Source organism: Necator americanus, chromosome X (assembly GCF_031761385.1).
Source record: "Necator americanus strain Aroian chromosome X, whole genome shotgun sequence".
Lineage (NCBI taxonomy): Eukaryota > Metazoa > Nematoda > Chromadorea > Rhabditida > Ancylostomatidae > Necator > Necator americanus.
Window position 1 is genome coordinate 4,884,854 of NC_087376.1, and position 14,568 is coordinate 4,899,421.

The following is a 14,568-nucleotide window of genomic DNA, read 5'->3' on the forward strand; positions in this document are numbered from 1 at the left end:
AATCAAGATATTGACATTATTATACCAAAGTCTGAAGTCCGGTTAAAGCAGGACTTCAGACTTTTTGTGGTGTTCGCTTCGCTCCCCCGAACTGATCAACGAAAATCAATATTAGTGCCCTTTTCTGTGAAATTAGACTTGTGTATCTCCAACGATCTTTCTTCATATTTTTTTCTATTATAAATAAAGGCAAAAGATTTCATAGTGTTCTTTCTAACCGCGTCAGTTCTACATTTGGAGAAAATTCAAACTTCAACTTTAAACACTCCGTCGATACCAATATAATGTAGACACAAGTTGAATGTATAACTCGAAATTTGGGTTTTTTCCTCATGTTTCCCTTCAGGATTTATCAATGGTTATCAATGGATGATGTTTTAGCACAGAATAACGTGAAAGACGTTATCCTACTGATAATGATAACGTTCTACGTCTGATCATGTAAACTGTTCGCTGCTATTTAAGCAGCCGTTTGCATGCATGTTTCCACTTTCGGAGGCTTTCTGAGGAAGGCATGCTAGCAACTTGAGGCGAATGGAGAAGGAAATAGACCGGCGGAGGAGTCATAAAAGTGAAAAGCGTGGCGACCAGTGGCCCCACAGCTATGAAACATCCCACTTTACCTTTTGCGACATGCACACGAAGTTATTGCGGGACAATCCGACGCCGGTGGACTCGTCGCACGGGCCTTTTCGAATTTCGTGACACACACATACACACACACCACGCATACACACATACACCATGTATACACACACCACACACATACACACATACACCCACCACGTATACACACACCACACACACCCACACACACCCACACCATATATACATATACACACCCACACCATATATACATCCACACACACACACGCGCACACACACGCACATACACACATACACCCACCACGTATACACAAACCACACACACCCACATACACATACGCGCCCACACGCGCGCACACACGCACACACACATACACCACGTATATACACACACTCACACACACCCACACACACACGCGCGCGCTTGACAGAACAAGCGCGTTATTATATCATGATAATTTTTTTTTGAAAACTTTCTACCTTTCTATGCATTAGCAGAACGCTAATGCATAGAAAGTCGAGAAATAAATTGTGTCGAGGAATCAGTGGTTGTGATACCACCTTCTCTCGTTATACGTGTTTTAAAATCTTGACAAATGAATTTGCCTTTAAAAGAAATTAGAATAACTTAAAATGATTACCTTGAATAAGGTATTCATTAAAATCTTAAGTAACGACTTTTCTATTCGAGTTGACGAATCGGGGAGTTTCTCTTCGATTTTCCGGTTTTTGAAAACGTTGGCGGAAAACCTACAATATTTGAATTAGAAAAAAAAATGAAATTTTTGCGAACACTTAAAAGAGCTCAAATGAGCTGATGGTATTCCTTGCAAAACACTCAGTGATTCATTCATGTCTAGTGCTCGTAAAAGCAATGATAAAAGTTCTGGAATGTTTAGCCGCCTAAGACAACGTGGATTTACGCCATTTTGCGATAAGAGTAGTAAGATAAAATTGGTGCCTTTACGTGCTCACTATCAGTTCAACCATCTCCTCTGCACAGTTTTATCACTAAATAAACTTTTATTCTTGAAATTCTGAAATTTAATCACATTTTTTGACTCATAGCTAATTTTAACATATTCCAGAAAATAATGCTATTATCATCCTTATTGTTAACAACTTCTTTGGTGATTTGTTATTGTGAGGAACTATATCCCACTCCACCCTTACTGAGGACGAGGTAAGTTATGCAGTAAAATAATTGGTAATTCAGTTGCTGTATTAGTATTAGTTCTTATATCATTACAATAAGATTTCCTACCTGGAACTAGGACAATTATCCAACATCAATTTTTTATGTGTTTCTGAACAATATTCTGGATAATTGTCGTTGTTGATGCTTTTTGATGCTAATGGATAAAAATCATGCTAATTTCTTCCTTTCTTTTTCTGACGTTTTGTCAGAGGACATCACCCTCAAAATACCCTCAAAATTTGCTGTCATCATAACCATGAGGGCAATCTACAGAAAGCCAACCGTCCCCAGTAGGTCCCGAAACGATTTGCACTTTGTTGGAATTACGTAAAATTTGCACCGATCATTTCAAGAGTAATCTTCGAATGAACTGTCGATGTTTCGCTATCTCTAGTAGTAATTAAGATCGAGATATAGTTTACAATATTTGCAATGAAATGTTAAAAGTGTTTGAGAGATCAATTCACTAGACGATACAACTCCATACACTCGAAGGATTGGCGAAATGGAACCGCATAAACTGTTGCTGAAATCACGAGCGCAAAGAGTTGTTTTTTTTTCAGACAATTTCACCGTTATTTTGTTCTACAACGTAAAGAGTTGCCTTGTTCATGATCAAATTTCCCAGAGATCCATACTTCTCATAGAACCTTTGGCTGGGAAAAGTGAAACTGGGAAAATTAAATTAAAACTGAATATGGAATAAATTCTACATACTGATGTAAGGAATCCCTATATCGAATGATTCCACAGAGCGATTCCTTTAAAGGCATCATCCCACGAATCTGAGGTGGTACGGATTTCAGGTGGAGTATTCGTATACGGGATCGTAGTACTTAGATTAAGGAACGGGGGATGAATCCGTCCATTTCTTCCTAATTGCCGTAAAAAATGGCCCGGAGGATACGGCTTCAGGCGTACTGGCGCACTTACTCCACCTGAAATCTGCACCACCTCAGATTCGTGGGGTGATGCCTTTAAGGTAACGTTAATTCTCGTACAAAGATTCATATCCAGTGTTTTCCGTTTCACGTTCCTTTTTTTCTGGCGTATTCGAACTAATGCTGCACTTTTGTGTTTTGGTGATTCACCATCACGTACGTTCAACGTTTCCATCCGTGTTTTACATCGCCCGCTTATCTATACGTTTTATCATAAGAAGATTTGAAAAAAGAATGATCAAGTATACTTGAGAAAATTAACTAACTTTAAACTACATACTTTTCATAGGCACATACTAAGACAAAAACTTCTGGATCAGACAGCGGACAGCGATGACGTCACTGCTCAATATCCATATCTGATTCGATCAAATTTCACACAAAAATTAGACCATTTTAATCCAACAAATACAAAAACATGGAATCAGGTTCGAAAAAGTTGTTCAACCTAATCATACACTGATCTATGATTATTCTATTAAACATTTCTTTTTTTATAGCGTTATTATTACAACCCAAAGTATGCACGGAACACTTCTATTATTTTCCTCATGATAGGAGGTGAAGGACCGGAAGATGGAAAATGGGCAGCAAAACCAGATGTTTGTTTCTTGTAGCGTAAAAAAATTTAATCCTTTATCAAGTTTTTTTCCTTCCAGATTCAATATCTTCAATGGGCCCAGGAGTTTGGTGCACATGTATTCGATTTGGAGCATAGATTCTTCGGTGATAGCTGGCCAATACCGTAAATATTTTTAACTTGTTCAATTATTACTAACAAGTAGAAATCCGTAAGAAAAAAAATTGATGGTGCCATGCGAACATTCGAGTGCGTCAGCCTTAGATATCTCTATATGAGATAACAGCCTGGGTCACCTTAAATTACTGCACATTTTGTTGAATTTTTCAAATTTTTCAAAGTTCTAAACAACAAATATACGTTTTTTCATTATGGAATAAACTTCAACGTCGTTTTCGTTTTTTGCAGCTATTAGAAAAATATTATGCTCTCAGAAAAATATCATATATAATAACGGGCTCATTCTGTCACGTGTTTATGTGTGTGTATGTGTGTGTGTGTGTATGTACGTGGTGTATGTGTGTGTATGTGTGGGTGTGTGTGTGTTTGTCACGAAATTCGAAAGGAGGTGCAACGGGTCCACCGGCGTCGAATTGCTGCGCTGGTGCCAGATAGCCACAAAGTGGGGTGAGACGAGTCCCGCAGCGTCGGATAGCTACAGAAGGGGGTGCAACGGGTCCCACAGTGTAGGATTGGCGCGCCGGTACCATATTCCTATAGAAGGGGGTGCGACGGGTCTCGCGGCATCGAAATGGTGCGCAATAACTTCGTGTGGATGTCGCTACTGGTAAATGGGACCCGTCTGACCCCATTTTGTGGCTATGGCCTCTGGTCGCCACGTTTTTCACCTTTATGACTCCTCGGCGCGTCTATTTCCTTCTCCATTCGCCTCAAGTTGCTAGCATCCCTTCCTCAGAAAGCCTCAGAAAGTGGAAACATGCATGCAAAAGGCTGCTTAAATAGCAGCGAACACTTACATGATCAGACGTAGAACGTTATCATTATCAGTAGGATAACGTCTTTCGCGTCATTCTGTGCTAAAACATCATCCATTGATAACCATTGATAAATCGTGAAGGGAAACAGGAGGAAAAAACCCAAATTTCGAGTTGTACATTCAACTTGTGTCTACATTATATTGGTATCGACGGAGTGTTTAAAGTTGAAGTTTGAATTTTCTCCAAATGTAGAACTGACGCGGTTAGAAAGAACACTATGAAATCTATTGCCTTTATTTGATAGAAAAAAATATGAAGAAAGATCGTTAGAGATACACAGGTCTAATTTCACAGAAAAGGGCACCAATATTAATTTTCGTTAATCATCAGTGAAGGGGAGCGAAGCGAACACCACAGGAAGTCTGAAGTCCTGCTTTAGCCGGACGTTCAGACTAGTGATAATATATAGTTATTGAAAATATAGTGATTAACACGATTGTACTGTGAATGATTTGAAATTTTAGGGTAAATTTGTGCCTGGAATTGTTACAAACAGAAATTCCCACTTTCGTTTCGTGAATTTGGCACAGCCAAATTAGTCAAGGATTAGGTTTAAGAATAGCTTTTTCTTACAAGTAAACGAGCAACAGTTAATTTACATTAAATAAATCTTTGTCCAATGCTCTTAGTACGGTAAGCGATCCAAATGTAAATCGCTTTAGAATACTGAAGACAACTAGCGATCGGATCTTAGAGTCATGTAGTATGTTTCCAGAAACATGGATTTCAATTCTCTAAGCCTGCTCACTACTGAACAAGCGTTGGCAGATATCGCTTATTTTATTACATCAATGAATCAAAAATACGGTTTTAACAATCCAAGATGGGTTACTTTCGGTGGAAGTTATCCAGGTAATTAATAATTAATGTAATATCATTAATATCAATTAATGTAATGTAGTTAATTAGTTAATGTAGTTAGTTAGTAATAAATAATTGATGAATTAGCCGGCAATTATCCAGAATTTATTTTAAGATTTAGAAATAATTTAGGTTCTTTGTCCGCATGGTTCCGTTCTAAATATCCTGAGTGGACTGTCGGAGCTGTGGCAAGTAGTGCTCCACTCAACTTGAAGCTTGATTTTTATGGTAAGTACATAGTGGCGAAAAGAGATTATTCTTTATAAAAAAAAAATCATTTTTTAGTTCTTTTTAGAGTATGCAGTAGCTGTTGAAGAGGATCTCTATATAACTAATGTGAACTGTGCAGGATTTGTTGCACAGGCTTTTGACCAAATGCAGAACCTTGCTGGATCTATGGATGGACTAATAGAACTGAATAAATATTTTAAGTGAGTCGTAATTTTCCGTTAATTAAATTATTGGAATATTTTTCAACTAATTATAGAATTTTTAAATATTATTTATTTAATTATTATTTGCAGCCTAAAACCTCCTTTTGATGACGAAACTCAACAATTGGATATCACAAACTTTTTTGCAAACGTATTTAGTGTCTTCCAGGGCATGACACAGTACACTTATGATGGACGGGTGAGTTTCTATATCATAGTAATTTGAGGGAAATCCCGGATAAAAAACGATTTTAGAATAATGAAACGCATATGAATTTGACTGATGCCAAAATATGCGAAATCATGATGGATTCTTCCGTGAAGGATGTTATTACGAGAGTATATAATGTGTATCTTTGGTAGGTTCGAATTTTTCTTCATGGGATAGAAATTTATTTATTTATTTATTTATTTATTACGCTCTATGGAGTGCCAGAAGGAATTGGTTAGGATGAATACAAATAAATACGGAAAATACAGCAAAAAGAATAGAATGAGCAGTGATTAGTCGATCCGTGTTCGATTCCGGCACACGGATGATTTAGTAGTCAAACTCTTCCAAAACTTAGGCTGTTAGGTATTAAGTCCTGAGGAATTGCAAAAATGTAGGCAGGCTATCAAAATTCCATGAAAATTGGATTGAAAAAATGATTTATTTCTTTTATAGGTACAACGGCATAACTGGTGATCCTACAACCGATTTGACAGTGTTCCCAAACAGCTACACCGATATGATAAATTCGGTGAACACTGGAAATTTAGCTGTACTAGGAGAAGATAATGGTAAGCTAGAATTTTCGCTTGGATTTCACTTCATTATGTAGTATCCAGGATCTACATCAAAATACTACTAGTAGTTAGTGCTTGTGTATGAACGCAGAATGGTTCACGGTAACTACGCAAGCCAACAAATTTTTGTGAACGGGTAGTTGAAGGGGAATGTAGGTGGGCTGGGATTTCTGGATTCATAAGAAATCATAACAACGTTAGCTAATGGATTCTAGTGTCTTACGTACTTTAACTTTTAAAAAATTGAAATCTGGTAGTCCAATGTGTGATTCGTAGATTTTTGGTCATCTGTGATGCACAGGTGAGTCACGATTGAAAATGAGATTTTCTACAATCAGAAAATTTACACAATTAATTCCTTAAAGCAAATCGTTGATATATTTCAATTTCTTGCTAAGAATAAATCAAAAATTGACTCTCTCGGTAAAATGTTGATTGTGAATAAAAATTTCTGTAGTTTAGTTCTAATAAAGAAGACATTTTTAGTGATTTTCTAAGCAAAACTTTTGTTTAGAAACAAGGAACATTAAGGTGAAGTAAAGTGGGAGATTTCTGCGTTTTTTAACGCGGTCCCGATATTTTAGCTGCTGCACGGGGTTGGATGTGGCTTTGCTGCAACGAGGTCGGATTCATGCAAACAACGGAAGGTGGCATATTTGGATATACCGTACCTCTTGAGTAGGTCCCACTGAGCTCATTGTTTAAGAATCATATAGAAATTCAAAAAAAAACTATTCAAAGAAATGTTCATATTTTTTCCTTTTTTTCCAGATACTACATCAATATGTGCAGGGATATGTTTGACTGGTCTGTAACGAGAAATATATTTTCAAGAAATACTGCAGCACAAGCATACTACGGTGGATGTGATAATTACATGGTATGCAAAAAAGAAGTTCTTATGGATCTACCCCATGTTATCATCCATGCTCTTGCTTCTGGAGTAGCTATTTTCAGTTTCAGTTTCAGCAGTTAGAATTTTTCGAGCTTCTCAACTACTCACCTCCAGAACTCCTGATTTCTCACCACCTTTTTACTCACTGTAGTCGTTTAAAGACGTCACCCCACAAATCTGAGGTAGTACGGATTTCAGGTGGAGTGTACGTACACGGATTATAGTAGATTATGGAGAAGGGGAGGGAGGGAGGGAGGGGGGGGGGTGATTCCGTCCATTTCATCCTAATTGCCGTAAAAAAACGGCCCGGAAGATGCGGCGCGTGCACAAGGCTGGCGCGCTCCAATCGAACTCGTTGTAGAAAATAGCGCGCCGGAACGCTCGGAGCAGTATCTTCCGTGTCGTTTTTTACGGCAATTAGGAGAAAGTGAACGAAATCACACTCCTCTCCATAATCTACGATCACGTATACGAATACTCCACCTGAAATCCGTACTATTTTAGATTCGTGGGGTGATCCATTTAACAGTAATGATTTTTTTTGGTAAAAACGAGAATAAAACAATACTAAAATAAAGTTTAAAAAAAACCTTGAAAAACTATCGACGAACGCATGCGTATACATACTCGTTGTGATCCTCCTTGCGATCTAAGTCCAGAAAATATTGATTGGTGTCTGTTACAGACTACGTGGCCCGAGAGATAACAACAGGAAATGGAACCAACTTTGATAACGACAACTTTGCGCACACGTATCTAAGAAATGTTTAATTCCTATCGAGAGGATCTTTTTCTGGATTAATAACTCCTGAGATAAGGTTGCTGTCAGTGGATAGATCCTTCTAAAAAACTGAACATTGTGGTGTTTTGCCTTATTTTTACAACAAAAAAAAACAAACAAGTCGTACCTATACACACTTTTGTTTCTAGATTTTTTTTTCCAAATTCATTCCTGAAGTCATTGAACAACGGCTTCAATCTGTCTGTTTCCTGCTTTCTAAACAGAGCCCCAAGAATGTAATGATCGTGGATCATTTTCCATGAATTCCTACTACTCGTGCGAATGTTTTTCACATAGAAATCAGAATTTTTTGTTCTTTCATCAAAACTTTGGCTGAAACAAACGTAAACACCACTACAGCTTTCCTAAATGAACACAATCATTTTGCTGCGGAAAATCTTACAAATCACTATCCATATTCTTCTGGATTAGTCGGAAAATCTTTCAAAAACACTTAAAACGTGGAGTACACGACTTTCTCTGTTGACAGGTACTCTATAGAAATTTTAACAAATGAGTGAGTCATTGCAACTGTTCATTTCACTTAGAAATTCTCTTCAAAAAATCAAAAAAAGTAGTATATCAAAAATCCAGGAGCAGCAAAAAAGCTGTCTGATGCTCAAAACTATGTCAATGTCAAGTAGTTTTTTTTCTAATATTCATGTCGATGCGGAAGAACGTTCATAACGTCAAAGAGATTTATTTTAATGACTGGATACAGAGTTTTTCTTCTGGATATTTTCAAGGTTTTTAAGCGCAGAATGGAGACGGAGCATTCCTAAAAGTAAATAATTGTGTCCACGTTTTTAAAGTACCTGTATTTTACTTTAAACATTAATTTGTTTAGTTCGCTAATTGTTGCAATGTCACCTTTCATTACAGATTTGAATGTGGATTAATAACTGTTTTCAGCGAGAATTTGTCCGATTCCAATATTGAAATTTCAGGCTACTAATGTTGTCCTACCAAACGGTTCCTTGGATCCTTGGCATAAACTCGGTTGTTACGAAAACACAACAGATACTATGTTCCCAATATTGATTAATAGTTAGTATTATTTATTTGTGTTGTTGAATTTTAATTAATTATTCCACTAATTTGTTGAAATTAGTAGAACGACTATTAATTTATTATTATTTTTCCTTACCTAGGTACCGCACATTGCTCAGATATGTATCCAGCTTATGATGGAGAACCGGTAGCTCTTGTTGGGGTACGAGAAGAAATTAAAGGACATGTGAAAGATTTTATAAGTGAGTTTAAATCCCTAAAAATTACACGAACAGTTTTAGTTTTCTTATCAAATTCACTTCACGCTGTTCCTCTTCTCATTCTTTCCATAACTTTTAGAATTTGTCAAAAAATGTTGGCGTAACTGTCGTTTTTTTTTTCGCCAATCCATGACAAATTTACATCTTGCAGGCGAGAACCTGTACTGATATTTATTCATAAGTCTGTTGAAAAACAATGGACCATATCGCAAACTGGTATTCGGTAAGTCGAAAGTCACGAGAAAATAATTGCAGGATGAACGTTGTGTTGCCATGTGACGACGCATCAAGGATTCTTTAGAATGGAAGAACTTTGTGACAAGGAAAAAAATAAACGCTCCACTATATTGATTCGGGTGATCCGAAATGTTTGCCTAAACATCTTGAGGACAAACTGAATGCACGAAAAATGCTCACCACCTCTTATATTCATAGTTGTACATTTGAATTATTGAATTTGAATCCTCTGATTTCAAAAATTATACCTAGACATATGGATACAGTCCACGTTTACATAATAGACCGTAAAGTACATGTTTCGCCAGGAAATCCCATGAGAACTCGCCCTTGGCTTTTGGATATTAAACTTAGATCGTAAGAAAAGCTGCCCTATGGCCAAACTTTTCGGCTATTATCCTTAGTTACTAGTTACGAGGGGTTACGAGTTTTCTCCCTAAAAAACAAAGGCAACTCTAAAAATAACTCTAAAAATACTATTTTTTTGTACTTAATAGTCACAGTGTAGTCTACTGATCGAATTTTCTTACACGAATCTTTGTGTCATTCATTTTAATCCTTGGAATTCCACGAAAAAATTACACATTAATAAAGAACTTTTCTATTTTTTCCCGAATATCCGATTTTATTCAAAAGTATTCCTTTTATTGGGTTACTATTAAAATCGACTCCTTTGTTGTGGATTTACTAACTTCCAGGTCCAGATTCCACATCTGTTTGTACTCGGTGTTGATTGCATTCTAAGCTCAGTGGTTCCATGAGTAGAACTCCTTTCTCTATTCCCATCTATCTGATTTTATCTTATTCTATGCATAGTCACATCAATCAAGTAACATTTTATATTGTAAACACAAGAATATTGAATTTCAGGATACGATCCTGCAACTGATGGCCCTACCGATAAGCCTACCGATAAGCCTACCGACAAGACTACCGACAAGCCTACCGACAAGCCTACCGATAAGCCTACCGATAAGCCTACCGACAAGACTACCGACAAGCCTACCGACAAGCCTACCGATAAGCCTACCGATAAGCCTACCGACAAGACTACCGACAAGCCTACCGACAAGCCTACCGATAAGCCTACCGATAAGCCTACCGACAAGACTACCGACAAGCCTACCGACAAGCCTACCGATAAGCCTACCGACAAGACTACCGACAAGCCTACCGACAAGCCTACCGATAAGCCTACCGATAAGCCAGAAACTGGAGGAAGTGGTTTTCCCATTACTGTTACGTTTTTCACCTCGTTCTTGGTACTATTAGTGTTATCCATGTGTCCAATTTAACAAATTTAATAAAAGTAATCGAGGGACAAGTAATGCAACGAGCACAAGATTGCCTTAAAGTGAACATAGCAAACCCCATGCAGATTATGTACAAAATTCATTCCAATGTCAAATACGAACTTCTTTTTTCTGCCTAAAGGCATCACCCCACGAATCTGAGGTGGTGCAGATTTCAGGTGGACTATTCTAATAAAGGATAGTAGATTATGAAGAGGGGGTGATTCTGTCCATTTCTTCCTGATTGCTGTAAAAAAAACGGCTCGGAAGATGCGGCGCGTCCAGAAGGCTGGCGCGCTTTAATCGAACTCGTTGTAGAAAATAGCGCGCCAGCCTTGTGCACGCGCTGCATCTTCCGGACCGTTTTTTACTGCGATTAGGAAGAAATGGACGGAATCACCCTTCTTTCCATAATCTACGATCCCGTATACGAATACTCCACCTGAAATCCGTACCACCTCAGATTCGTGAGATGATGCCTTTAATTTAACGTGGACAACCGCAAAGTAAACCCCTGTGGACGTACATCCAACAGCGTCAAGAACATCCACGAACAATATCTTTTAGAGCTTAAAATCACTTACATTTAAATTGCGTGATAAAGAAAAGTGAACATGTTGAAATTATCCTGACCCGTCTTCCAGAAATTGCCTCATAAATCCATATTACAGCGAGCCTTTTTCTTTTTCTAGCCACTTCAGTTCTCCTAGCAATAATAAACCAATCACTTACATATGGTACAAAATTCTAAACTACTAACAAATTTCTTCTGTCGATTTCCACATGTTTCGAAGAAGTAGAGAGCATCTATTTAAATTGCATATTTAGAAAAAACCGAATTTTCTGGAATATGCTTTCTTCCATAGCGATAAAGAACGAAAACACATATAGAATACGAATCAGGAGTTCCCGTTTTCTTTGGGGTAAATTTCATTTGAGACACACAAGTGCAGAGTTGTCTTGAAATTTCTTTTTTTCGTGAAAAAAAAAGAAATTCTCTTTGTTTATCAAGTGGAGAAAGTGCATAAGTTCTTGTGAGTGAGGTTAACAATTGAGGGGGGAAAGGAGTGTAATTTTTCAGAAGTGCTTCAAAATTATACTATATGCTGAACAATTTGGTTTTTTTTTTCTAAATGTTACGTTTAAATGAAAATGGTGTGGTAAAATCATTAATCCTCAACAAATATCAGAATGGTTAAAAAAATGTGTGGATAGAAGAATATAGAGGTTCAAGGATCCATTTGTATTTTATAGGAAATTCATGCAACTTATTTTGAGAACTAATATATTGTATTATTGTGATCTGGTTAGATAGTGTGATAGCTTTTTTCAGCAACAGATGAATAGCCAAGTTATAAAATCTAAAAACTTTGCTCAATCCTTTAATAATTTTGTATAATTAACAAAAAATATCGGTTATTTCCCATTGATTGAAACGGCCATGAATGAAATACATACAGCGTATATCACGTATACGACAGTTAAAATACGGTAGACTTCATTACACCATAATGAATATTTCAGGTTTATTCCAGAAAAAAATACAGAAGAAAGGGGTGTGGAAACATAGCGATTGAAACGCGACTATTGACGAACGATGTCATTGAATTTAATATATCTATGTTGATTTCGAATAAAATCGCTAAATTTCCAACAAAAGAAAAACGCTATTAACTATTTCGCTCAAAATTTTAGCAGTCCGAAAATTTTGGGAATTTGGAATATTAATAATCTGAAGGGGGAAAAATTCAAAGTACTCTATACCTAGACAGTTGTTCAAAAATATTTGTTTGCATCAATTGCATAAAGGTGGCAAAACTCTGCGAAAAACAAGCTTTCGTGAAAATTTTTAAACTTATCGCTCTATCTTTAATGAATTATTACGTTCTGAAACAATAATTCATTTCGAAGGTCGAACGTGCGTGCACATCTGTTCACGTGAGCTGAAAGTGAGTCGAGGACAATTTTAAATGTTTTTGAAGAGGATAAAACATTCATTAATTCTTTAAGAATTAAACTAATGTCTATTGACATCATAGAGAAGTGTAGGTGAACTTGATTTGTACTCCGTAATTTCCAACGTGTTCACCTTCTCCCTGAATTAATTTTGTATTACATTCTGAATTGCCAACAACATTTCAAGTCCCAAAATATGCACCTCTCGCTCGCAATAAAAAAAAAGACATACAATTAATTCCTGAAAAGTCGAAACGATCCTATACACCAATGTAATGTTCACAGAACACGCGATGGACCAAAGCAACTGCTGATTTCTAACTGCTTTCGTCATGAAACGAGGGGAATTTTTGCAACAACTGCTTCGGATCCAAGCATCAAACAACAAATAAAAACACCTGAATGTTGTGCTCAAATAAAAGTAACGTTCTTGTTCTGTGGAGCCTACTCAGGAGAGCAAATGTGCTTAGGATCGCCTTTTCAAACACTTTCTCTGGGATAGCAATATCCCAAAACCGATAGAAAATCGGATAAAATGAGTTCGTCAGTGTTGCCGATAGCTTTACACAATTGAACGTCAAAATGTTGACTTCAAAGAATTTGGGATAAATGTAAAATCACAAAATGAGTGTTTTTTTCTCTCAGCATGTATGTATGCACGGATTGCGGATGAAACCCATAAATTACTGGAAAATGCTTTTATCCCATAGAAGGACACAAAACAGTTATTTAAAGAGTATAACAGATTAAATACTCTACCATTTCTTTCAAATGCAAAGATCATAACATTTTTTTTTCTAAAAAGTAAACTCTACTAATTTATCTATACGTTGATAACGGCGTTTAAATTACAAAAACCTTTAGTGGGGGCTGTTATTAGCGTGTTTATCTTCACTAATCATTTTTTAAGAACTCCAAAAAACCCGATAACAAGAGATAATTTCGAACTGTTCGTGAAGGTCACTAAAAAACCGATTCCCAGTAGTTTTTCGCACTTACAAAGTTTTCTTTCAATTTTTTTTGTATTTCCTGATTTTAAATTCATCTTATTTCGCAGATATTTTCTGTTTATTACATATCTATTATATTAACTACCCGGTTTTACAGGTATACAGGGAAAAGTCCCTTCAACTTTTCCCTTGTATCATATTTCTAACTCTAAAATTAAAAATTACAGCAGTTTGTTTACAGTAGATGTGTGATCACGTCTATTCCTCACATTTCTCCCACTTTTTTTTAACGAACAAATCTGATATTCCCCTCTGATCCAGATCAATTGTGCAAACAAAAATGCAAAAAAGAAAAAAAAACCTGCGTTCGGAACAAACGGAAGTTGTCATTCATTCTAATGTTATGGCAGGAATAATGTTTAGGGAGGGAAAAAAAATCAAAGATCCGAATAAACACCCATAAATGGAGCAGGACGGCAACAAAAGCAAACGGTTACAGAGCGTATAAATTCACGTGAATTCTGGTCAGCAAATCATCAAACATGGAAATCGTATAAAAACGTACATATTTTAATATTAAGAAGTAATCGTAAATTCAAATATAACGTGTGTTTTTATGGATTACATCGCGTTAATCCAGCAATGTTTGATTTCGTTTCGCCGACGAATATCGACGTCAAATACACGTGATGACGTCACAACTCTACGTAAACGTCTACGTAACGTCTAAGTATACGTACGTGGACGTCAGCGTTTGACGCAATAACATTTTTGCTTTC

At 36.7% G+C, this 14,568-nt stretch overlaps 1 protein-coding gene across 1 annotated transcript; it reads left to right on the forward strand.

Moving 5' to 3' along the window:
- Positions 1-1,700: 1,700 nt before the first annotated feature.
- RB195_021498 (uncharacterized protein) lies at positions 1,701-10,886 on the forward strand (the record flags this gene model as incomplete). The annotated part of the gene is made up of 15 exons (XM_064208265.1): positions 1,701-1,789; positions 3,035-3,173; positions 3,246-3,347; positions 3,405-3,490; positions 5,039-5,175; positions 5,317-5,412; positions 5,480-5,615; positions 5,709-5,817; positions 5,874-5,977; positions 6,286-6,401; positions 6,992-7,085; positions 7,179-7,287; positions 9,031-9,130; positions 9,235-9,336; positions 10,462-10,886. The coding sequence occupies 15 exons, from the start codon at positions 1,701-1,703 to the stop codon at positions 10,884-10,886; spliced, it is 1,944 nt and encodes a 647-aa protein (XP_064064146.1).
- Between the last annotated feature and the right edge of the window lie 3,682 nt (positions 10,887-14,568).